Source organism: Caloenas nicobarica, chromosome 1 (assembly GCF_036013445.1).
Source record: "Caloenas nicobarica isolate bCalNic1 chromosome 1, bCalNic1.hap1, whole genome shotgun sequence".
Taxonomy (NCBI): Eukaryota; Metazoa; Chordata; class Aves; order Columbiformes; family Columbidae; genus Caloenas; species Caloenas nicobarica.
In genome coordinates this window covers 13577977-13604850 of record NC_088245.1, presented here as the reverse complement: position 1 = coordinate 13604850, position 26874 = coordinate 13577977, and the positions used below count along the sequence as shown (strand labels likewise).

Below are 26874 nucleotides of genomic sequence, written 5' to 3'. Positions count from 1 at the left end.
CAGGGCTTTATTTCAGAGAAATAGGTTAAATCCAGATGCCAGCCTGTTCCTTGTAGCCAAAGCCATCTGTGAATGCTGAGACACAGTGAAGATTTTCTTTTACAGAACCGGATCATTCTCCTTTCATTGTTTATGCTTGAATAGTGTTTGGGAAGGGTTTTTCCTTCCATCATGAGGGCTAGGAATTCTTAAAAATTATTTTTGCTTGAGAGCTGACAGGAGTAACTGGGGGAAGGTTGATGTGTCTCAGGTGCATGCTGTTTTTCAAATACTTCTACGGAAGAGTGGTGAAAGGGATACTCTGAAAATCAGTTTTATCTGCAATTTAATATGTACTCTGTTAGTAGGATAACTGTTACCTTGGACTCCTTGGACATTATCTTGTATGTAGGTCTTTTCAATCTGTGTTTATTTGCAACAACAGATGCAAAGTGTTTAATGTATGAATGTAAACTGCAGAGATAGTTGGGGGACTTAGATGCAAGAATGATGCCTGCAATTATTGTAGACTCTGCATTATTTGCACTACTTAACAGTGGCATGAGCTAACCCAGGATATCCCATTTGGGACAGTTCAGTGTTCATTCAGCTCAACTGGATCTGGCTTTCCCAGAGACTTGGGGCAGGCAGCTCTTGTTCTGGCAGAGTGACTGAAGGAAGCCCAGCTCCCTGTGTTCATTTATTCCTTGCTATTACAACCCGGAGTTGCAGAGACACTCCTGACTCAGAATAGTCCATCCTCCAGTTGAATTTGTTAGCATCAGGCTGTCTTGGTGTTTCCCAGAGCCTTTGGTAATAAGAAAGTGATATAGGGAAACTCCAGTTGAATTTGCAGAGGCGTTAAGATAAAATACTTCTGGAACCAAAGCAGTTTTAGAAAGTCAGAGCCCCATTTGAGCCGTGCTATATCTGAGATATGAGTCTGCACTTGAGTTGTCTTCTGACAAAGGCATCTCTCTTGCATCTCTGTGTTCATAATATTGGTACAGAATCTGAAACCTCTGTAATCTGACCATAGATAACCAGAAGATAGTTATTTTGACATTTTTATGGTAGTTTGGTTCACACTGATCCTTACAGGTGCATTTTTCTTGCTGTACAAAAGTACTAGGCAATTAATATTTATCAAAATTATTAGGATGAGAGCACAGTTGGACATAATTCATCTGTTTTCCTTCCCCTGCTGCTAGTAAGAACGATGCAATGTCGAGCTTATGCAGAAATAGCTGTCTTATGAAATGAGCATATTAATATAATCTATTTTAAGTCTTTCCTAGTATCATCTTTTATGCTTTGATTTTTAAGGTAACTTTTATGGAGGCTTTTCTTTAGTTTTCAGCTCTTTGAGTATTTCTACTTTTAAAGTTAATTCTTCAAATCTTATTAAGCAATATAAATATTTTCTTTAATCCGCAAACAACATTTCTGTGGTACTAAGCAACTTGTCTTTACAGGCATTCTAAAATAAAAAGATCAAACAGATTGACTGTGAAAGTCAGATCTGTGTTTCCTGGAGTGACTGGGCTAAGCTCTTCTTAAAGTGGTAGGATTCCACAAGTTGGATTTGAAAAACTGGTTTGTCTTTTTTTAAAAACACTGAAGTAGATTTGTAGTACAGACTGGAAAATCACTGTGGAAATTGGGAGTATGTCTCTGAAAAGCAAATTGTTTCAGAGGCTCATCCCCTCACCATCACATGTGGTAAGTATTTGTCACCATCCCACAAACCACTTCTGTCATACAGTGAATAAGCAGAATTAAACTCGAGCTTTTCTAATGAGAATGGAACTTAAAGCCTTGTGAATGTAGTTCTTTAAGCATGATGAATCATGAATATACAGTTTTTGACCATTTTGTCCTTAAAAGAATACATAAATGAAGATTTTTGTGGTACCAAAACAGCAGTTCCAGTGAATATGCAAGTCTCACAGAAGCATCGGCTGTTATCTGCAGAGGCACTGGGCTGGATCTCTGTCCCTGCTGTTGGCGTCTGGTTATCTTCTGGGAAGCGATTTGGCAGTCTACTGGCTTAACCCAAATGAGTGCTGCTTTGTACTGTGGACAGTTGTGGTTTTGATTTTTTTTTGATATTCTGAATTAGCATGAAACTGGGCTGTGACGGATCTTACTGGCTATCTTGCCATCAACTTACCATGGTCTGAACAAAATTCTTTCTTCTATTTTCCTGTCATTCTGCTGTTGAGTACATTCTCCTTCTGGTCACTCTAGGCTGTAACTGGGAAGCCCTGAACCTCTCTCATCTTCTAGCAGGCTGTGTATGCACAGTGCAAGAGCTTTCTGCAGAAATTGTCTGAGTGTAGGGCAAATTGAGTCTGGAACTTTTCCATTCCTGTGGTAGTTCACTCAAAGCTCAATTTTCAGAATTCTTATTCTTTAGTCAATTCTTTCTCTTCTAAAGCATAAAGTAGGTATTGTTCTATGTAGCACATACTGCTACAAACCATAAAGAGTGCTATTTACTCTTTTTGATTGCTCTCAGGACTGTAGTTAGCTATCTTCTATTACCCATGTCACGGAACAGCTGGCAAACATGCATTAAGCAGAAGTCCTAAAGTATTTTAGGAACAGATGTGTGTTAAAATCAACCTGTATTTCATTTCTAGTTTTTGCCTCAGAGCCAGGGTGTGCTAAACCTACTTTCCAGTCTGTTTAGCAACTTCTACAGCTATTGAGTCATGCAGGGGAGGAGGCTATGCTGAATTCTTGTAGCATCACTTTGTAGAACACCAAAGTTGCTACTAATCACTGCAGCCTTTTTGGCTTACAGTAGGTCCAAGTTGTACCTGTGAAAGTATTTATTCCCTTTAAAATGGGGTATCCTTTGTCATGCAAAATAGTTTCTGCTTTGACTCAAGGTTTTTAGAGGTCTTTTTCTCTGAACTTCTGTTACTTTTTCTAAGCAGAGTCATGATATTTGTCCCATAAAAAGTGTTAAGATGGAAGAAAAAAATAAAACAGAAACAAACAAGCACAACTCCGAACAAACGAAACCCCCCACAAACCACCAACAAAAGCCCAAAAACCTCACAACTAGGTTGAAATGTGGAACAATATACTAAATCGTATTAGTGCTTGGAAAGTATCATTGTTTCTCTTTGCTTCCCTCCTCCTGAACTGGTGACTTGTAGCCTTTTCAAACTGTTTCTCACTCTTGCAGTTTTGAGCTGATATAGCTAAATAATGTGTATTTTGCTATTTCTAGACTCCTGGGTTTGTCCAGTCTTAGCACAGGCAGTATTTTTTAATTTGACACAGTAAGGTCAGTGTTATTCATGGCAATATGTCTCCCCTGTGCAGTGGTATTCTTTACATCAGTACCGTGTTACAAACCAGGTTTCTGCATGTGCTCTGCATGGAAGCTTCCTCTTGCCTGGAACTGTTTACGTGTCTCTTCACAAACTGAATCTTCCTAATCTTCATTGTAGCCGTGTTTTTTAGATAATATATTTAGCACTTCAATCACTGTGTGGTCAGACTTACTGTCCCAACTCCAAATATTACTGTTTTTTCTTCACTGACTAACATTGCAAGTTTTTCAAGAGCAATGCACTTGAAGAAAAAAATCCCGTGTGCTATTTCTGTTACTCTTCATAGTGTTCAGTGATTTAATCTGTGATAAAGTCCTTGGAGAAGAGGAAAAATGTCTGAAAACTGGTACTTCTTGATTTGCCTTTTTTTTTACTTTGCTATTGCTTTTGCTCTGTAAATACTGCTTTTATGGATTGTTAGATGGATATTATTCAACTAAATTAATGGCAAGTTTTATATACATTAGCATATAAAATTAGCTGGTTTTTCACTATATCCAGACAAATTTTATGAAAATGTGTTTCCTTTTTAGCCGGTAGAATTATTGGAGGACTTCAGTTGCCAATTGATTTTTTTTTTCCTTCTTTTTTTAAAAAAATGAAGTATGCTGTGAGTCTCCCAAGTGTTTTAGTAGTTTTAGTGGTTAGTAGGTCGAGAGGTTTTTCCCTTCTACTCTGCCCTGGTGAGACCACATCTGGAATATTGTGTCCAGCTCTGGGCCCCTCAGTTCAAGAAGGACAGGGATCTGCTGGAGAGAGTCCAATGTGTACGGCAACGAAGATGATGGAGTGGAGCATCTCCCTTATGAGGAAAGGCTGAGGGAGCTGGGTCTCTTTAGCTTGGAGAAGAGGAGACTGAGGGGAGACCTCATTAATGTCTATAAATATGTAAAGGGTAAGTGTCAGGAGGATGGAGCCAGGCTCTTCTCGGTGACAACAAATGGTAAGACAAGGGGTGATGGGTTCAAACTGGAACACAAGAGGTTCCACTTAAATTTGAGAAGAAACAACTTCTCCATGAGGCTGACAGAACACTGGAACAGGCTGCCCAGGGGGGTTGTGGAGTCTCCTTCTCTGGAGACATTCAGAACCCACCTGGACACGTTCCTGTGTAGCCTCATCTGGGTGTTCCTGCTCCAGTGGGAGGATTGGACTAGATGATCTTTCGAGGTCCCTTCCAATCCCTAACATTCTGTGATTCTGTGAACTCATGAAGAAAACTGGCTTTCCAGCCAAATAATCTTATTTATTCTGTCCTTTTGCCTGTATGTTGTTGCATAGTCAGTGGTAAAGAACATGAATATTTTTAACTACCAACTGACAGCCCCAATTTTCCCCTTTGAACAAAAGAAAGCAAGCCATGAACTTTTTGGATCTTCAACCATCATAATCAAGCATCAAAGGTGGAGGAAGTGGAACATGAACAATCTCTGTCCTTCTACACATGCAGAATACCACTCAATGGAAATATTAAACTTCTTTGAAGCTATGTTCTTGCTTTTCCTCTTGATCATAGAATAATTTCGATTGGAATAGACCCTCAGGATCACAGAGTCCAACTATAACCAAACTCTAGCACTAAACTATGTCCCTAAGAACCTCATCGACACATCTTTTAAACACCTTCAGGGATGGTGACTCCACCACTTCCCTGGGCAGCCTGTTCCAATGCCTGACAGCCCTTTCCATGAAGAAAATTTTCCTAATATCCAATCTAAAACACCCCTGGTGCAACTTGAGGCTGTTTCCTCTTGTCCTATCAGTTGCTACTTGGGAGAAGAAACCAACCCCCTCCATGCTACAGCCTCCTTTCAGGTAGTTGCAGCCAGTGATAAGGTCTCCCCTCAGCCTCCTGTTCTCCAGGCTGAACAGCCCCAGTTCCCTCAGCCGCTCCTCATCAGACTTGTGCTCCAGGCCCCTCAGCAGCTGCGCTGCCCTTCTCTGCACTCTCTCCAGCACCTCAATGTCTTTCCTGTAGTGAGGGGCCCAAAACTGACCCCAGGATTCCAGGTGGGGCCTCACCAGTGCCCAGTATAGTGGGACAATCACTGCCCTAGTCCTGCTGGCCACACCATTCCTGATACAAGCCAGGATGCTGTTGGCCTTCTTGGCCACCTGGGCACACTGCTGGCTCGTGTTCAACCGCTGTCAATCAACATCCCCAGGTCCTTTTCCTCCAGGCACTTTCCAGCTGCTCTTCCCCGAGCCTGTATCGCTGCCTGGGGTTGTTGTGACCCAAGTGCAGGACCTGGCACTTGGCCTTGTTGAACCTCAGACAATTGGGCTCAGCCCATCGATCCAGCTGGTCCAGATCCCTCTGTAGAGCCTTCCTACAAGAAGATGGTGATGTATCTCACCACCATGTTGTCAGTATAGATAGGTGGCTGGTTTTGCAACCACTCAGCTTTAACTGGAAGCCAGAATTAACTTTGAGTTCTTCAGGTTCCCTTTTAAGTATAGATGTCTATAAAATGTAAAATAATGAGCATCGATGGCTCCTTCTGTATTTTTTTTCGCCCAAGAGAATTTATACTCTTGTCTTTCTCCTCAGTTTTAAGGTTGAAAAGGCCTAACTTGAGCGGGATGATAAAAGCTTTGTTGTTTTTGTAATTTCCTAGGTTGCTGGAAGGCATGGGTGAGTTTGAAACTCAACAGGAGTTGGCTGTTAGGAGGTGATGCCTGTTAAATGTCAGAATTTGCTTTTGGTTCAATTGTCAGTGTGGTGGAAGCTGTGGGCTTCAGAGCGGAGTACCTGCTGCCTGCAGCTGTTCCTGAGCCAGCCTGTTCTTTGCTCTTCCTCTAGCTGTTCTGAGCAATAACAGATTTTTCTGTTTCATACAGGTATTCTTAATGCAGTTGTTACTCTGTAATAAGGCAGTGTATTTCCTAAATAAAATACAGCCTTACTGCTGCTGCAGTGGCTTATCCAAAGTTCCATGTCTCATCATGTGTAGAGTTGATGTCAACTTGGTTGTAAACTGCTGATGGTCTAAGAGTATTGGATAATTAGGGTTTTTTAAATTTCATCATAGTGAATATTGCAAAAGGAGAGAAGAGGTGTTTGAGTGATCTTCTTATAGTTCATCAATGAAGCTAATACCTAGTGATGTTTCTGTTATCTTGAGACTTGAAAAGATAACATAAGTATTTTATTTCAGAGGTTAAGAAGATTATCAACAAAATACAGAACAGAGAAGATCTACCCAACAGCTACTGGAGAAAAAGAAGAAAATGTGAAAAAGAATAGATACAAGGATATATTGCCATGTAAGTCTGATGTACATGTTAATAGAAGACAAAGGAAAGTGCTTGTTATTCTTAATGTATTTTGAATTCTACTATTTAGTTCTTAGTGAAAGGAAAAACTGGAGATCATTTGTGAAATATAGCTTTTATAAAACTTATTTTTAACTTGGAAGGCAAATAAGTGAATCTTTGTATATTTTATTAGGTAAGAGATCACCTAAAGATAAGATGTGTGCTAGATTGCAAGCCATATCAAGCCAATACCTTCATTTTAGCTTAGAATAGTCTAAAACTTTACTTGGTACTTGACTGTATTTTTTTTCTTGGGAGCATGTTGTTCATGGTATAAAACAAACAAATGTCAGCAGAAACTCTAAATGAAATTTAAGGAGCCCTAAGGAACCTTGGGTTTGGTGTTTGAAATAAAATTTTTTGTTTGTACTCTGCACATGTCAGACCTTCCAGTGCATTATCATCTTTGGTTTGCATTTTGCTAGAGCCCAAATGAAATCCTGTTTAAAGTACAAACACAGAAAAAGAGAGAGCAGAAATAGAAACTTAAAACCAACAAGTTGTGGATAGAACAGACCAGTGATCTCTAAGGCCAAGATCATCTGTTAGCAGCTCACTTTGTGTAGCTCCTGAGGCCACGGATTTCAGCCATTCTTCCTGTGCTTCTCTGTACGAACAGCTGACAGGTTAAAGGAAAGGCCTCTGACATGCCATTTTTCATATCCCAGAAGAATAGCAACAGGTACAGCTTCCTCTGCTCAGCTTTCTCAGAAGTGTTAGGAGGCTTATAACCAATTAGAACTGGAAAATGGTCTTAAGCTTAATTAGTTTTCATTTTCAAAATGTGTTCTAGTAATAAACTCCAGTGAATTACTTTGTTTCAGATTGTTGTGTGCTCTGTGTTTCTAGTACTGGAATTTTTACTGTTTATCAGCTTTTCGAGCAATGCTTCCAGCAGTAAACTTTGCCTCAAAGCCACAGGCCCTAGACTGTTTAACAAGAAGGGCATGGTGCTTGCTGCTGTGCTGAGAAGGGAAGGCACGTGTATTCATAGTTTGGAGAATATAGGTAGCAGCAAAATAGTTAAATAGCGTTGGGTTGTTTTGTATGGTTTTTGTGGTTTTTGTTTGGTGGTGGTGGTTTTTTGTTTGGTTTTTCACTTGGGAGGAAACATTTAATGGATGGAGTGAAAAAGAGAGGGCAAGTTGTTATTGTTGCCTTATTATTAAAACTTATTATACTTTTCATCTGTGCTGGCATCTTGGTAGATCATGAACAATATAGCAAAATCTTGGTAGCCTGGGCTGAGTCAAGACAATAGCTACTGTAGTAGTGAATGGCTGCAACTAGAGTGGTAGATGTGCTTTTTTTTCATCTACATAAAAATAAAAACACAGTCATTGAGATCTGAAAGGGTACACAGATCACAGTGGGGAAAATGAGCAAACCTCAAAGGAGGCGGGGGGGAATAATACTTTGTCTATCAATTTACAGATGTAACTTTTCAACTTACAGATGTAACTTAAATGGAAATTAGTGCTGTATTCATCAGAAATTGTTACTGCTGCCAGAGCGATCAGTACCTCAATATCGACTCAGTACTGACTTCAGAGGAAAAGATGTGTGCATGTTCATGTGACAGTTTACTGAGCCATCTGAAATGATAGTTAAATGAAACATGGTGTTCACTGGTTACCAGAAGACATCAAGTAGTAATTGCCAACTGAGCCCTTAAGCTATATATAAATACCCAAGTACTTAATCTTCTGAACTGGGAACCTGGAATGGAACTCTTCCTGGAGAATTCTGTCCCAGACCTAGTACTGAAAGAGCTGAGCTGTGGCAGATACAGGCAGGCTAGAAGTGTTGACATTTGGAAACTGCAATAGAATTTTGGATCTACTGTGCTGGGAACATAGGAGTCCTCATTAGCTTACCATTTTAATTAGTCTGATCTGCCAAACTAGTTTTTGGTATTAAGTCTGTGACACCATTGCATGCTTATAAAGTGTTCTTGCTTTCACAGTATATGTGAGAGTGTATAATACAGTGTAATATGTTTTAAGGATTTCTCCAGGCCTTTATGTGAGAGTATGTCTTCAATCTGTTATCTAAATGTCTTGTACTCTACACTTGAGCTTTTTTAGGAAGCATTACGTGGTAATGCAAACATTTTTTGTGTGTTATCAGCACCTGGCAGAAAATTTCAGCATCTTGGAAGCAAGTGTCTTGGAAGCTTTTTGGAAGAGCTTTCTTTTCAGAAATATTAACAACTCCTACCATGCACTTCTTGTGGGCATGGTTCCCTGTTTTATTACCAGTGATGATTTGACAAAAAACAACCAACCAAACAAAAAAACCAACCAAACAAAAAACCCCCACCACATTTCCCTTTTTTAATTAGACTTGTTCTTTGCTTTTTTTTTCCTTGAATTTAGCTCTAATAAGTTTTAGCAGCTGTTCTGTGATTGAGGAATTGACCCTGGGAGCAGAGAGTAACAGAAATTGCTCAGCAGATGCTGTTTCTGCAGATACTTCTGTTCCCCCAGCTTGAAAGTATTTTTTGTCTGGATTTCCAATTTCTTGTAGTACTAAATGAATAAAACCAACCTTTATTGTAGAGGTAGTTTGAATAATTTTTTTTTCTGTGCCACTTGAAGTGTTGGTATCAACAAGAGCTGGAAGGACTGGTGGACCTGCCAACCACCTCTTCTCTGTCTCAGAATCACCAAATTGTTACTGTATTAAAGATGCACTTAATTTTTTTTTAACACCAAAGGGAATTCCAAGATGTTTAGTTTATTCTGTCAACAAGTAATAAAGGCTATTTTTTGAGACTGCTGAGGATATTGGTCTCCAAGGATCTACTGTTTTATAAGCAGCTTTCTTTGAGACAGTCAGTAATGAGTGAGGCAGAAACTTGCAATGTCAAAACGCCCTAATGCTGTTTCTAGTTCAGAATTGCCTCAGCAAAAGGCTTTGCCCGGCATCTGGGGGACAGAGATCAGCCTGTGCCTGAGCAATGAGCCCTGGGGCACATTTCCTGCTATAATACCTGATGGACTCACCCTTGGCAGGGACATGAAGACGTGCCTACTGCTTTAACTGTGCCCTGGTGCTTTATTCCTTCGTGCCTTAAATTCTGACCATAGTTATCTGTGCTGTTAGTGTGTAACTACAGTGTTGATTACTTCTGATCAGTTGAATATTGTCTCTTTGTAATGAATTGCTCTTGGAATTCCAGTAGCTGGTGCTCTGTAAACCTGAGCATCAGAAGCACGTAGTGGTAGGAGCTGCTCTGCTCATCTCTACCTGGGTTGGTTTACCCTTAAATTGACTGACTTGCTTGTGTGACTTACCCTTGGAAAACATTCTTTAATGCTTAATTTCTTGCATAATAAGTACTATACTATATATAGTACTTATATATATTATATTTACTTTTACATATTGATTTATATGTGGTGTAACTATAGTTTAAAAAAATAATTCTTCTTGTAGTTGATCATAGCCGGGTTAAACTGACCTTAAAAACTCCCCCACAAGATTCAGACTACATCAACGCAAACTTTATTAAGGTATGTATTACTATCTTGAAAGTTTACAAATTATTTTTACGCTTTTATTTCATGTCAATGCAGCTTTAAAATTATAGTCTGAGACAAGAATTTAAAGCTCTGAGGGAAGATTTTCTTTTAATATGGCTTGAATAAACTCGTGAACATGACGCCATTTGTGAAGCAAATTATATGTGTTAATATCACTCTAAATGTAAGTATAATATGAAATACTTCATTTTGAGGTGTCAGGCAACCAAACTGTAACTTCATACCATAAGAAGATTCAAAGTGTGAATATCTTGGAATTTCCTTGTAGCCTTATTCTGATAGTACTTCTAGATAGTAATGCTTATTGACAAGCAGGTGTTCCTATAAACCTCATTTATTGAATGTTCAGCTAGACAAGCTGAATGTAAATGTCTTTGAGCTTTATATAAAATAAATGTTAATATTTTGGGTTTTTGAAATGTATTTCTGGGAGGCGGGAACTTAAATTTGTTTAAGGGGATGCTTTTTGGCACAAACACCTTCAAATTTTCATCATTAAATGTTTGAGTAATAAAGAAAATACAGACTGAAAGGGAATCCTCAGAATCTGAACACACAAACAATATTTTCTCTTACAGTCTCTGGCTACACAGTAGCTGACATAACCTTGGGCTTCCTTGAAATCACCAGCAAAATTCCCACTAATGTACACAGGACTCATTTCATACACACCCTTCCTGCTGGATAAAAAAAATTCTAATTTTACATGATAATAACCTAAATCCTTTTTTAATTCAGTGCAGATAAATTTTCTTTATAAACATTAATGATTCCTTTTTGCAATCCTAGGGAGTACATGGGCCAAAAGCATATGTTGCCACCCAGGGACCATTAGCAAATACAGTAATAGACTTCTGGAGGATGATATGGGAATACAATGTTGCTGTAAGTACCTTCTTAAAAACCAAAACTGGCTAATACTTTATTTCATGGCACAGGGATTTTGTGGCTTTTTCCTGAGCTGGCTATTATTATTAAAAATGTTGACAGTGATTTAGTCCATTTACTTCTCAAATCTAATTTTTGTAGTTTAAGTAGCATTCTATATATCATTAATATTACTAACTAAATTTAATAATGCAAATTCAGGGTATTAGTTTTATAAAATCAGTATGAAATAATGCATATTTATGAATAGATTGGTGCTTGGTTACATGTGTCCTGTAGGAGACCTTACAACTGTGACTTAATGTGGACTGACAAAATCAGATGCAGAAACAGCATGTGAAACAAATAAATAAAAGCCTGTCTTTCTATTTATGCTAATTTTGGATTACATGTTGGTTTATATATTCTGTGTCTGTTTTTAAACACCTATTGTCAGGAGTTAACTTTTAAAGTGATGTTAAATTGTTTCTGAAAATACTTTTTATCTGACACTTAAATCATGGTTACTTATTAGACAGGTTGGATCAGATGATCCTTGAGGTCAGTTCTAAGCTGGTATTCAATGATTTCATGATACTATAATACATAGCTTACCAGTTGGTGTATTTATAGTGTGCTGTTCACATTAATGTATCTGAAATAGGTTCACCTAAGAAGTCTGATTCTCATTTTTTGAATAGGTTTCAGCACTTATTTTAAGCAAATATAGCTCTTTCTTCCAATCTGCAAATGGTTCTATATTTTTATGATTAAGTTTAGACCTTACAGTTAGGCTGAATAAATAAATAAATGTGTTTGTATAGGATTACAGTAAATTCAAATTAAGTAGCCTTAAAACGTTGTATTAGTGTTGTAGATTATCTTGTGCAGGATGAAACTTGGGTACTATTTTAGAATTAAAAGAGCATGCATCTGCAGGTAGGAAAATAGTATTAATAGTAGTAGTAACCAATTAAGGAGTATCAGTATCTGCTCAGATAGAAGCAAGCAGTGAAGTGCTGGTGAATTTACTTGATCTAAAACCAGTTAACTTGAAGGATCTTTTTTTTTCTTTTCAGATAATTGTCATGGCCTGTCGAGAATTTGAAATGGGAAGGGTATGTATACTAAATACAAAACTAAATAAGTGTTGCTTTTGCAGGGTGATATGGCAATACCCGTGAAGCTTCATGTGCCAAATCTGTAACTGTAAAAATAATCTGCCAGATTGAATGAGAATGCCTATCCTTGAATTTGTATGCATAGAAAATAGTGAATGTGACTGCTTTTCTTGGCTCTGCTTATAGTGTTACATTATTATTTAGGAATCATCTCAGTGGAATATACAGGTTTGTAGACAGAACGGTACCAGTGGTGTGTTTCTGGTCATGTCACTGTGGAAAAAAAAAATCCCCCTCCGCGGGATGTTGGCCAGCTATCAAGATCCTGAGTCCTTTAGAATTTCCTGTCAATTGATACAGCTTCAAAACCCATCTTTTAAGTATCTCTACTATGTTCTTATGACCTGAGAAGGAAAAAAAAAAAGTGGTCCAGAGTAGTTGTGAACTCCAAACTTTCGAAAAAAACCCTGCATTAACTCTCATCGCTTCCCCCTCTACAATGTGTGCTTGTGCATGTGTAGGCAGTCATACAGTTCACGTCTTTATTTACAAAAGTGTCTTTTGGCTGTATCGATTGGTCATCTGGGGTTTTGATTTTGTTTTTCTTTTGGTAGCCAAAAGAAAATATATTTTGCAGTCTTAAAAGTCCCGCAAGGCACCAGGACGCAAACGTTAAGAAAAAGCACCAAATGAGAGAGAGAATAAAGCATTTGAGATTATCATTCTGTCTGCTCTTCTTCTGTTAATCATCATCTTTCAGGACTACACATGAATTAAATTAGGATTCTTTGCTTTAATAGAAAAAATGTGAACGTTACTGGCCTCTGTATGGAGAAGCAGCTGTAAATTTTGGACCATTTCGTGTTTCTTGTGTAAGTATAAAGCTTTATAAATTAATTTTGAAGGATTTAATGATTTTGCAACTTAAAATAACTGTTCAACAAACAGTTTGTATTCCATAACAAATGTTTTTTAATTGTTTGGTACCAAACCTTACACAAATAGTCTCAAAGGAATGAAATTAAAAACAATGTGTGTATCTTCATTGTGTGGTTTTTTGAATTTTCTGTGGGTTTTTTTTTTTGAGAAAAGTAGGGAAACCCAGGTCTTGCATCTTTATGTATCATTTTTTCAGCTTTACTTGATGGAGTTTTGAATGTTTGTACTGTACTGAAGAAATCAAATAATACTCATGCAGCTGTTTGTTATGACTTATGCGTTGTGGATGTGCATGAGAAATTAAATTAACACTGGAATAGGTTATTTAAGTTACATAAAGTTAATTAGCATGAATAAAGAAAATGGAAACTCAGCTCTAATTTTTTAATATGTGTTTCCGTTGGTAACAGGTACAGGTTTATTTGCAAGTACTTCCTTTGCTTCTAATTTTGCTTTTAAAGTCAAGCCAAAAATGAGGAGCAGATACCATTAGGTTTGAATCTTTTCCTAGAGAATTCCCGGGGGTAACTGTCAAGTAAACCATGATTGCAGAAAGATGGAGGAAACCCGAACACTTCCATTGCATGTTGTGTGAGCGTTATCAGGAGTTCTGATTACTGAGCATAACTACTAGAGCCTCTTCCAGTTCTAATACTTGGTCATAAATGGTAACATAAGGATTTTTGGCAGATTAATAGGCAGGAAGAGAGGCTGTGGGTATTTCCTACAGCAGTCACAGCAGGGAATTGAAAGTAATTATTCTTTTGGCACCTGTCATCTTGGCATCACACAAGAGTGTGCCCCATGGGGTTTGCACTCATCTTTCCTCAGCAAAGGAAGCTGGAGAGTCAAAAGTCACGGTGCAGTTAGCGTTTCACACAAGGGGACCACTTCCGTAGCAGAAACACACCGCATGAGTTGCGGGGTTTTCAGGGTATGGCTGAGGATGCGGTGGCTGAAAAAATCAGTATGATCAGCGTTCCTCAGGTGTGGGTTAGTACCTGGTTGCCTTTGTACATGCTTGTTTATGTATTGTTATTCCTTCCTGCTTTAAACATGTTTGTGGCTTGTTTGTCCAGCTTGTAGCTCTTGGAGTTGTGATGGCATCATCAAGCCTGCATTTCTGAATAATGCCAGGTGCCATCCAGCTTATCACATTGTGTTCAATGACAGCCTGATTGCTTAGGGGAAGAGAATAGAGAGAAAAAAAACACACATAGGATGATCCTTCTCCTTGTTGCCGGCTTCTAATGATGGACTAGCAGGACTTCCTTGATTGAGTGTTGCCCCGGGATTATCAATATTTTATAATGCAGTGGATGATGAATTTGACAAACTTTTTGGGTTTTGTTTTTTTGTCACTTTTTCTTTCTGGTGTTCACATCATTTTGTGGAAGAAAACACATTCTTGTGTCTTTATTTTTAATCATGACACATGGTAGTTTAATCAGGTTCTATTATGTTCCATTGTCACTACTATGATATGAATGAAACCTGTCACGAAAATCTTGAGTATAACTGTCAGTATGAGTAATTTACTGTGAACTTTTCACACTGGAGCTCATGACTGGCCGTAGCTGTTCACTTGTTCTAAAACAGTGGAATTGATCCATTCCAAATTGATCTCAAAACTCTCTTTACTTAACTTAAAGCTGTGTGGGTTCGGACAGGAATAGCTGCTATTTTCTAGCTGAAGTTCTTTAAGTTGTTCAGAAAGAGCTAGCATGCCAATTTATCAAGCTGTTCTTAATCCCACTTTGAAATTTTCTACAAAGAATTGAATCTGGCCAGGAAAGAATATAATTATGAATTTTAGTCTGTAAAGATTCCGAGCAGCCTCTTCCTACCTTGATTTAAAAATTGGCTTGTGGGTTTTGGGTGTGTGTGTTTTGTTTTTTTTTTTAAACTGTACATAGTGGGTGATGGTCACATACCTGGTAAGTATTTGTGATGGAATTGTGTGGACATTGTGATTGACTTCTCAGCTGGAGCTGGGAATGCGTTACCTTTGGGTACAATGGTGCCTATGGGCTCTGTTGCTTCCAGCTGTGCACTGTCTCCTTTAAACCTGCAAAGTGAGGCAATTGTTTCCTTGACAGAAAATGGTAAATTCCCAGTAGAAGATAAGAATATATTAAAGCATGTGTGGTCTCCTAAATTCACTGTGGGAAGCTATAATGCTAAGCTTTTAAAGATATCTTCAAATTGTGATATTACTGATACTTGAAGTACAGTAATATTGTTTGGTGTCTACTGTATAAACTTTCCGTGATGTTCCAAAGGCAGATTTGAGAATTCCAGGGGCGTGGAAGCTATGCATTTTGGCCACAACCAAGATAGTGACAGTGATCCATTCAGATGCACTTTTAATTGAAAATAATTGAGGGGAAAAAAATGAAAGGAGATGTCATAGAGTGATAACAAACTGAAGTTTAGACAGCAAAAGCATTATAGAAGAATGGCTCTGGGAGGCAGTCCGTAAATCAAATAAATGTAAGGAGAAATTAAGCAAGAGAACTATTTTGAAATACTCTTACAAGGTTTATTGATGGTTTCAGGAGTAAGCTATACACTTATTGGTTTGAAAACTCACGTTTTTATTTGAAGTAAAAGTAGCGTCTTTCACAAATGTCTTGTGTAGCAAGTTGCTGCTGTTTTAAAATCAATGTTTTGATTGCCCATCTTTTGGGGAAATAGTAGGCACAAAAGCAGTAAATTGAAGAAAAAAAAAAAGAAGAGAGATCAAAGTTTAAAGTTTTGGATTTTAAGTATGTACTGTATGCTGCATATTGATCTGGGTTTTTTTCCAATTCATTACTGATTTCTCATGTTTAGGAAGCTGAGCAAGCAAGAACAGATTACTTCATTAGAACATTACTACTTGAATTTCAAAATGTAAGTATATGATCACTTCTGGTCTCAACTTTAATGGTTGCTCAAAGGTCTTAAATGATACAATGGAGAAAATGCAGGAAAAAATCTTCACTTTTTTAGGTGCTGACTCTGTATGCATGTAAATCATCAAGTTTAGAAGTGATGTTAAAAGCTTTAATATATAAGAAAAGAGTAGTGAAACTCTTTACTTGTCTGGTATATGCGATGGGCTTCAACAGCGTGTTAACAACTAGGAAGCTTCTGTCACCCTTGGAGAATTTTACTGTTTCCCTAAACTGAAAATATGATGTCAAACTGAAAATATGATGTCAAACTGAGTCAAACTTCTCAAACTAAACTGTTTGCTCTAGTTAGCTTTTTGGGGAGTAAAGTCTGTGAGCTTGTTAGAATTTGCCCTATAGTTTTATTGTCAAGAGGGCTTTACATGGTTAAAAGATGTCTGATGCCTGTTCATATACTTGTATTGCCAAATAAAAATAAAGCAAGAATGACAACAGCTTAGTAACTTTTTTTTCCCCAAAATTTCTCATTCTAGCTTGTGAAAAGTTAGTCTTTTTGGAATTGAAATGGATATGAAAAATATGACATGTTCTTGATTAAATTGAGATGCATTGTCTTTTTGCTTGGAGAACTTCAGAATGGGGGAATTGTATGTAATAATTCAAGGGTCAAGACAGAAAAGTAGTTTTTTAAAAGTGAGCTCAAGACTTTGGAATTCTTTAAGGTTTGATATTCTAGTGTTGAAGATGTAGAACTGGCTCACCAGACAAGTATTCTGGTAAACCAGTTAGTTTATGCTATTTGTTAAGCTGGCAACTGTAAATGATTAGAATCAGTCTCTTCATGGAAGAAACTGAGTTTATTCATCTTGGTCAAAACTTATGACACAAACTACTGTAAAACATGAGACATACTTCATAACTGTTATGTTAATTGTGAAAATTGTCATGTTTTCAGTGAAACAAAAGCACTTGCATTCTCCTAAGTGTTAAGAATGAATGATTCAAGCCTTTCTTGTAAACTTAAGTGTCAGATTTGAGGTGACTGTGTACTTTTCTGAAAAGCAACTGTTCTGAACAAAAATCAGTGTAGAGCTGTCCTGCGAAAACATGAAGGTTGACAGTGTATTTTACAGAATAACTGTTGCTTTAACTGACATCCTATATTAAGAATTTATTTAGTATAGGTTAGTCTCATAGGTATGTTTTCTTTAGCAGTGCTTTATTCCTGTTCAATAACTGGTATCACAACAGTTACGAAAACTGTTGAATCAAGAGGGGTGTAGTTTTGGGGGGTAATATTTGGCTGTGGTAGCTTGCTAGGTGCCTGCAGAGGGATGCATGAACTTCACTCACTTCTGTCAGGGTGTCCTGAGTGCTCATAACTGATGATTCTATGCAACTTTTTAGACAGCAGAAATTAACCGCATAAAAACTGTGGGTTTTGCAATGCTTATTGAAGTGGTACACTTAAAAACAGAACTGAAAAGATATCAAAAATCTCAAAGCAGAACCTAGATTACTTTTAATATCCGAATGTCATGACCACTGGCTACTTCAGAAACTGTAGCTAATTTGTATTTTGCTTATGTATAATATGCATGCAAATCATGTTCAACCACTTGACTTCCATGAGTTCTGTTCCAGTTAATTTTTAATAGGATGACTGCGAACTACGTAAAAACAAAGTAGTAACAAAAAGCTACAGTTTGCGCTCGGCCTTTGATCTTGGCAAAGAGCCTGAAGTTGTTGTTCCTTTAAAGAGTAATGTGACTGAAAGGATTAACAAGATATGTTGATATTCAACCTACGTGGCTGATAAAATGATCTTTCCTCAGCCTTACTTAGCAAATTTGCTTCAGGGTTTCTGTGAGCACACATTTTGTTAATGAATTATGGACTTTTCATTTTATTTTGAAGAATTCTAGGTATAGCCTTGGACTGGGGAGGAAAATATGTATTCGTGATAGGAACCCTTTCTGGTTTTCCAGAATAATGGAAACTTTTGTCACTTCTGTAAAACTTTCAATGGAGTATCATTCAAAATACTATGCAAAAGAAATGAAAATTCGTATAAATATATGAAGTTATTCTGCTTTTAGCGGAAAAACCAGTTTGACTGAAACTTGAAGATTATTAAGCTAAACCACCAGGTTATTAAAAAGTGGCAGTAAAAAAAAGGACTATGAAGGTTCCTTTTCATTTTTGATTTCCTTATAAAAAAAGCGTGTTTTTTCCTGACAGTTCTGATGATGTGAGAAATCACCAGCTTTTTCTCTTCAAATGTAATAAAGTGAAAGTTCTTTGTGGACCTTAATAGGCAGCTGTAACTTTCATGTAGTTCACAGAACTATTTATTTCATGCAAACTCCTAAAATATGTCTTATCATTAACACCTTTTTCCGTCCCTCTCCTTTAGGAGACTCGTAGTGTCTATCAATTTCATTATGTTAACTGGCCTGACCATGATGTCCCTTCATCTTTTGATTCTATTCTGGACATGATCAGCTTGATGAGAGAATATCAGGAACATGAAGATGTACCAATTTGTATACACTGCAGGTATCAAATATATTTAGTTTTTAAATTGTATATGCATTTTAATTTTTTTGAAGACTAGACTTTCTGGTATGAGATGCACTGATGTGATTTAGAATCAAAACTTATGTATTTATTTTTTTTTCTAAAAAGTAATATTTCCGCATGTCAAAACTTGGCTCAAAATCATGGAGTCTTGTCTTAAAACTCACGCCACAGTGAAACTTTGCTTCTATTTCAGTTTAAGACAGACTATCAATCAGAAGAGAATTAGTCTTTGAAAGGGAAATGGTTTTGTAGTTTTTAAGACACTTAGATCCTCATTAGGACAAAACAGACTTTGAAGATTGTTGCAAATCAGATATGGGAGTGAAGGGTCCATTCTCAATAGGAAAGACTACATAGCAGGTGCCATTCCTACCTGAGAACACTTCTGTCAGCCTTCTGATATGACAAAAACCATCTCTAATGAGCAGGCTGTAGTTTCAGCTTGGTCAGTCTCTGCTTCTGAGCAGCAGTTTCATCTTTAACCTGAAATCTGGCTGACAGAAGGGCTGTCAAAACTCAACTGCCATGAAGATGTTTCGCTGAATTGGCAGTTTCTGATAACTTCTCTGATACTTTTTAAAGCAAGAAAATTTTGTGTATTCTATGTCAGAAAAACTTAATTCAGATTAAGAAGCCAGGAAATGTCAAATTGTTGGAGACTTAGTAACTTTGTAGAGCTTGGTTATTCTCTGCAAGTGTCTATAGAAATCTGCTGTCTTTAGCTGCACCCTTTTGTAACCTGTCACTCTTGGGTAACTGAGGTCTAAAACCCTGAGAAACTTACTTAGTGCTGAATCTTTCACTTTGTCCTGTTTCTGGTGAATGTTGGTTCTTTACAACAGTATAATTATAATGTAGTAAATGTGTATGCATTGTACCTGTCTGTAAAAATAGAGAAATTCATACTATTAGGAAGAATAAATGGGATAGTTCACTGTCATTTGTAAAACTTTCAGATTTAAGGTTTTCTTAGGTAAAAAGCAGAAAATACAGAAGTGATACTAAATGAGAAAAAATGCAGGAAGTCTTTAAACATTTTCTATTCTGCCATTTAACATATCTATCATTAAACTTGGGCAAAATCCCTCCTGTTGAAACAGTGATAACTCAAAACTGTGTGGTGAAAGAGGCAATAAAAATACCAACATTGAAGCATCTTTTATGATAGCAGTTCCAATTGGCTATGAAAGACTTGCATCAAAAACTACAGTACTCCATTTTACACTGCTTTTTTTAAATTTTTAAGATACAGTAGTGTCAGTGAGCTTAAAATGATAGTTGAGGGATTTTAATACTTTTTTGAATGTGGACTCTGGAGAGATAGAGCTTATAGCATCTCTTTAACAAATTCAAATAACTTCTAATACACCTAACCGTTTATGTTCATAGTGCAGGGTGTGGAAGAACAGGAGCCATCTGTGCCATAGATTATACATGGAATTTGCTTAAAGCTGGGGTAAGGAATCTTAAAATAATTTTTGTGGTATTCCATTGTTTCATAACAGTGATTGAACTCCCAAATGTTGTATAATAGTGAAACATTTAAGATATTCTGGAACTCTTGACAGGTTGGGTGTTTAGTTTAATTGCATTCATGCTTTAGTACAGACTGACTTTCCTTTGGCAACAAGTTTGTATCTAAAAAAAGTCACTGTACAGTTCTAAAAATTTCAAAATGTATTTTGATAAAGTGATTTTGAGTTTAACTTTTTCAATACCTCTGCTTCATCTTGCAGCTTCTAAAGCCTGATATTGTACAAGGATAACTTTGTTCTGGGGTTTTTAGCTTGGGAATTGTCATTGATGTTACAGTGTGATGTTAATTCTTTCATTGGATGTCTCATTTTCAAAACACCTGAAGTGTTGTCATGTGGTCTAAATCAAATGTTTAAAACCAATTCTTGAGAGGAATTGCTTACTTTAAAAATAAATAAATAAAAAGCTGCAATGTGGAGAAAACAGATTGGTTTTAACTGCAAAAGTTAAACATTTCTATGTCTAAACAACTTTCATATTGCTGTCTGACAACCAGTTATGGCAATGTAATTGACTTCCTTCTATTTTTCAGAAAATACCTGAAGAATTCAATGTGTTCAATTTAATACAGGAAATGAGGACACAAAGGCACTCTGCAGTGCAGACAAAGGTATCGTTTCTTTTTAAATGAATCTTCATTCTATGGTAATATTGCATCACTCTTTGTAAAGATCTCATGCACTTATTTTTATCTGGTAATCTACTACAGGAGCAGTATGAACTCGTCCATCGAGCCATAGCACAACTGTTTGAAAAGCAACTGCAGAAATATGAAAGTTGTGCAGACTGGAAGATTGCAGATGGAGTGGTATGTGTGTTTCTCATGTGACTTTCAATCAGTTGTAGCTGTTGGCTTCTGGTTTAGTTGTGTGAGGTACAAGACTACCTTATAAATCCATTTGAGTATTGGCTTGTAGCTTTAACCTGATTTTCCCAACTTTGAGCCTCACTTGTGACAGTGTTTTTGCTATTCTGAAAAAGCTTCCTTTTTATCTCTGAGGGCGTTGTGTAGTGTCTGTTGTGTATAACATCTGCCATTTCTCAGAAAAGTTATAGTTTTTTTAACTAAGATACAACCCAGAACGTTTGTTTCGTTTTTAAAAGGAAACAAACTCTGCAGAAAGTTTTCAAGTAACTTTATTAAGTATAATGTTATATCCCAATGTTCGTTCTCAGATCTTACTCTGCCTGCAGATGCTACAGCAACTCTTGAACTGTGTACATGTGGATGGTTTTAGTCATGTTCAATGGAAACATTTTCAAATAAAATGTGCCTACTTCAGCTATAGTACTGCCAGTTATATAGGAGATAGAAAATTTCCTCTTCAGTTCAGTACTTTTATCTTTCATTTAATGTTTTGATAGGACTCTGAAGGGTTGGAGTACTCTGTAGGGTTGGTTTCATGATTGTGTTGTCTGGTTGCCTTTCCCATTTCAAGCAGTGTTTGAAAGGAATTGAGTTACCTGAGCGTTGTAAGCAGCGTTTGCCAGTAACATCACAGTAAAAAATTAATCTGATTGGCAACGAGTAGCAGTATTCAGAGGGAGGTAGCTTGGACACAATCCTGAACGTGTGTTCCTGTGAACTTGCCAACTTTGCTCTGCTGGAAACAATACTGTAAAATGTCAACGAAAAAACCCCTTGCAGTGTTTGAAAATAAACTTATAACAGGCTTAGAATTTCTATTAGAATTTGATGGGATTCACAGCTATGTAAAAAATGCACATATGATATAGTATAATGTCAATTGTATACTCTTACTACACAGTTATGCATATTGTGTGTATGTAGAACTGTAAATGTGCTTAAAATAATACTATGTAAACAAAACCATATGAGGAAAGGTTTCTTCAGATACCAGCTAGAGTACTTTCAACAGTCCCCCTGAGTAGCCAAATTTCAGGGCAAAGATGAATTTGCTGCTCAGAAGCCATTTTTTTCTGATAAGAAAAGACTCAGTTGCTAAATTTGATAATCAGAACCATTTTTCTCTCTCCACACCTCCCATGGTAGGACTCCTTTAAATTATCAGACAATTAAATGGGATCTGAGTCTTGGACTCAGCCCCCTTCCCACTGGAACTCTTGATCACATTGTCATGTATTTAGAGCCATTAACTATGTGCTTCTTGCCATCATTGGTGGTATTAGCACTGCCATGAAAATATTACACTTGGTTTTCCATTTGGAAGCCTTGCAACGTATTTGAGCTGCTTAATCTTGACCATCTGATAAGATACCAGTCAGATTTGTATCAGTAGAATATTTTGTGAGTTACTTGAGAGACATCTCTATGATCTGAAGTGAACCATGGCTGTTTTGGAAAGTCCAAATCGGATGGAATTCCATCAAGTTGGATGTTCTGTATGTAGAAAAAAAGGAAAATTGAGTAAAAGATAAACAGAAAGTTAACTATCTCTTTGGAAACATTTCTGTTGAAATTTCTCTTGACAGTAACAAGCAGGTTACAGTACTGCAAGTCCTTGTTTTACCGTTATTCGCTAATAGAAGCTTTCGTTAATAAACACTTCATCCAAAATATGGCATTGCTAGTACTCTCAAGTATCTTGTATTTGTTCCTGTAAGTGTGTCAGAATTCTGTTGCTGCTGTTGATTGCACTTTTAGAAGCTGTGGAGGAATCAGCTGATCTAAGAATGTTGATACTCAGAACATTAGTGGTTTGGAAACTCTAAGTGAAAAGACTTTGCTGTCCAAATTCCCTTTGCTGTTTTGCAGCTTGGGAAGAGATTTTTGGCCATTGTAGCGTTTTAAAAAATCATATATGTCCTCAGAGACATTTATCTTGTTTGCCTGTGCTTGGAAAGTTTTATTTAATCTGAATAATTTCAGTGTATAATTTCAGCCTGGAGTATTTCTCTTTTTATCCACTGATGCTCTGTGGTTCCCATGCTGCTTTATGATAAGAGCAAAAGGAATGCCTTAATTCCTTTTAAGGGAAACCATGAGATTACTTCTGGAAGAATCTTTACAGTAAACTTGCTGTACTTTACCAGTGCAGAAAGCTTCTGTATGACATTAAATATTTCCACTGTGAGTTCCGAAAGAAAATGAATGCATTGCAATTCCTGTATAAAAGGTTTTGAGTTGTGGTCAATGCCTGTGAAATATCAGTCTAAAACTGTGATATTCTTTATTTGCTCAAAGTTAGTGACAGCTTTGTTTGGTGATTCAACTGTTGGAGGAGGTAGGTGGGGGAAAGACCCACCCTTGGGAGATGATGGCACCATTTAGGTCACCCTCACAAGTTGAATTCAGACACTGCATCTGCTATGTGAATTCCTGTATTAGCACAGGAACATGAATTACTCTGTGTTCTAGACCAGATGTAATCTACGCTTCTAAGTATTTTATGGTCCTTTCATTTGTTAATGTAGTATTTCATAGATATACACACATTTCATATTTATGTATGTAATTGTAGAGTTTTGTTTTAGTGAGAAGCCTGCCACAACAGGATAGGTGTCTTTCTGTAAGAAAGCAGGATGCTGCATTGAACGCTTACTTGACTGAATTGCACATTATTTAATCCGTTTGTGTGTTTGGTTGGTTTTTGGTGGTGTTTTTTAATAGTTCTGTATGATGACCCTTTTGAACTACATAAGTTGTCCTGGTTTTTTGAAGCTGATACTTTCAAAAATTGTATTCTGCCTGAGAGTGCAACATCTGTCTAGAGAAGCAAGAGGGTGTTGACTGCTGCCAGTAAGCTGTGATTAGGAAGGCTGGAAGGCTCTTTCTTAATACTGCCATCTGCTCTTCCGAGCGGATGAGGCTGTCCCTGCGAGATACCCTACAGTTACTTTTACAATTGAGCTTGCCCTGTTGTGCTCCATGCTCGTTGTTCTACCTGTTTGCCAATTCGCTTACTTTGATATGTGATAAAAAACGAAATCTGTGAGTTGGTATCACACAAGGGTGCTCAAAACACAGGTTGTTCATGCTCTGCTGTGACACAGAACTGAGAACAAGTAACAGACTTGCTTTGAGAGTTCAGCAAGCAATATTTCTCCAGCAGTAACTGAGCACAATTATTTTAAAATGCTGTGGCAGCGTAAAGCTGGTATGAACACTTTTTTTTTCCTGCATGGGTTAGTGCATTTGGTTACTGCCTTAATCTTCTATCATCTCCAACCTTTGAAGTAAAAATCCTTCATTTACTGGGGAATGAGGTGTCTAAAAGCAAATGAAGCCTTTGCAGAAACATCAGTCTGAGCTAAATAAGCAAAGTAGTCAAGTACCTCTTTTTTGGTGACAATTCCTGTAACATTCTTGCTCCTGGTATAATGTGACTGACTAGAACAGAGTGAACCAATCCTGATTTTAACCTAATGTAGAAATGAAAACTTTTGAACAAATATGACATCTGCCTTGAGCCTTCCCAGAGTATGAAGTTGGAGTAACCACTGAGTTGAAAAGTACCATTTTGTGTGTGTGGTTTTCATTGCTTGGGTGTTTTTATTTTTTTTTAAGGAATTGTTTTTGTAAACTCTCTATGGTTGTGTGTGTGCCTCAGGCATTTGAGTTTACACACATTTTTACAAGGTATATCCATATATTTTATTACTAGTAGCAAAAATAGCAGTGCCTCTTCAGCTACTTCTGCCTGTTTCAACTAGAAACAGCTTCTTACTGTATATATAGAGTTTAAGAAAACGTTGACATATGTTAGCTTCTTTAATAGCTTTTTCATCTGCCTGGGAATGTTTCTCAGGAAACGTTCTGTTCACAAATGCTTCACAAACATAAAGGACAGGGATGCAGCTGCTGGTTTGTTTTCTGGATGAGCTGGTCTCCACCACAGCCAACAGGCATACCCTTTCCCTTGCCAGTACCTTCTAGAAAACTGGGCATGGAAATAAGACACCTGTTCTGTGAAACTTCTCATCTGCTGTGGGATGGAGAAGTTGGTGGTCAGGGGGAGAAACTCCTTCTGTGGAGTTTCACTCTTTCTGAGATCTCTCTGCCTTATGGAACTGGGATGTGCTGTCATGCTGATGCCAGGCCAACAGCCCGCCCTGTTCTCAGGGTGCAGTTGCATTAGTTTTGATCTCTAGTTGCTAGTACTTATGATTAAGGAGGGGCTTTTTAGTACAATATCAATGCTCCAATTATAGTCAGTGGGGTAAAATTATCTGTTAAATTAATCCCCAGCTTACTGGCTGGTTGCTTAGTGGTGAATGAAGAGCTGGATGTGACCTGACAATGTGCACTCGGAGCACAGAAGCCAATCATATGCTGGGCTGCATCAACAGGAGCATGGCCGGCAGGTCAGGGAGGTGATTCTGCCCCTCTGCCCTGCTCTGGTGAGACCCCACCTGCAGTGCTGTGTCCAGCTCTGGAGCCCCCAGCACAGGACGCACACGGACCTGCTGGAGAGGGGCCAGAGGAGGGTGACAAAAATGGTCGGGGGGTGGAACAGCTCTGCTGGGAGGACAGGCTGAGAGAGTTGGGGTTCTTCAGCGTGGAGAAGAGGAGGCTCCAGGGAGACCTTATTGAAGCCTTTCAGTTCTTAGAGGGGCCTATTAAAAAAGATGGGGACAGGCTTCTTAGTGGGGCCTGTTGCGATAGGACAAGGGGTAATGGTTTTAAACTAAAAGAGGGGAGATTAAGGCTAGACGTGAGGAAGAAATTTGTTATGATGAGGATGGTGAAACACTGTCCCAGGTTGCCCAGAAAAGTAGTACATGCCCCATCCCTGGAGGCATTCAAGGCGAGGCTGGACAGGGCTCTGAGCAACCTGATCTAGTTGAAGATGTCCCTGATCATTGCAGGGGGTTGGACTAGATCACCTTTAAATACCTCTTCCAACTCAAACCATTCTATGAAAACCAACCAACCATGGCCAACTGTATGGGAGCTTCATTTGTGGTCATCTAAATGTAAGTGGCATTTATCTGCTAAATGAATCTCACTCCAAAAAAGAAAAAGTTGATAGTTACAGCCAGTGGTCAGCAGGACAATGAACTCCTTGTGCAATGTGTCTGAAAGGACAAACACAAGCCACTGAAATGGCAACAATAGGGTATTTCTGTTGGAGTACTTCTGGAATATTGTATTGGGCAGCCAGTTAATGGAGGAGGTTAGTGACAAACAATAAGAAAGAATAAAAGATGTAATTTATTTCTTTGCAGGAAGTGCTTTACTTAGTACTCTGAGGAACAAAATTTGATAATAGACTTTTCACACTAGCAGACAGTGATATAACTATTTTAAAACTAGTAGTGGGAATAAAAAAATCTCGTCCTCGCTAACAAGGAGGGTCTGGTTGAAGCAGTAAAGGTGGGGGGCTGCCTTGGTTGCAGTGACCATGAGATGGTGGAGTTCAGGATCTCCTGTGGTGGGAGCAGAATACCGAGCAGAATTGCAACCCTGGACTTCAGCAGGGCCGACTTTGGCCTTTTCAAACAATTGCTGGAGGAAATCCCGTGGGCAAGGCTGCTTGAAGGTAAAGGGGCCCAAGATAGTTGGTTAACATTCAGGGACTGCTTCTACCAAGCTCAAGATCAGTGCATCCCGACGCGCAGGAAGTCAAGGAGGGGAGCCAGGAGACCTGCGTGGTTAAACAGGGAACTGCTGGGCAAACTCAAGTGGAAGAGGAGGGTTTACAAATCATGGAAGGAGGGGCTGGCCACTTGGGAAGAATATCAGGCTGTTGTCAGAGGATGTAGGGAGGCAACTAGGAAAGCTAAGGCCTCCTTAGAGTTAAACCTGGCGAGA

The 26874-nt window shown here is 38.0% G+C and overlaps 1 protein-coding gene across 1 annotated transcript in view; it reads left to right on the top strand.

Annotated features, from left to right (window-relative positions):
- PTPN12 (protein tyrosine phosphatase non-receptor type 12) overlaps positions 1-26874 on the top strand; it is a 77298-nt gene that overhangs the window by 25764 nt on the left and 24660 nt on the right. Inside the window, exons 2-11 of the mRNA XM_065637292.1 lie at positions 6488-6596; positions 10089-10165; positions 10985-11080; positions 12142-12180; positions 12984-13055; positions 15958-16017; positions 18436-18578; positions 19992-20058; positions 20671-20748; positions 20848-20946. Coding sequence (XP_065493364.1) covers positions 6488-6596; positions 10089-10165; positions 10985-11080; positions 12142-12180; positions 12984-13055; positions 15958-16017; positions 18436-18578; positions 19992-20058; positions 20671-20748; positions 20848-20946 — 840 coding nt within the window. The remainder of the gene's footprint in view (positions 1-6487; positions 6597-10088; positions 10166-10984; positions 11081-12141; positions 12181-12983; positions 13056-15957; positions 16018-18435; positions 18579-19991; positions 20059-20670; positions 20749-20847; positions 20947-26874) is intronic.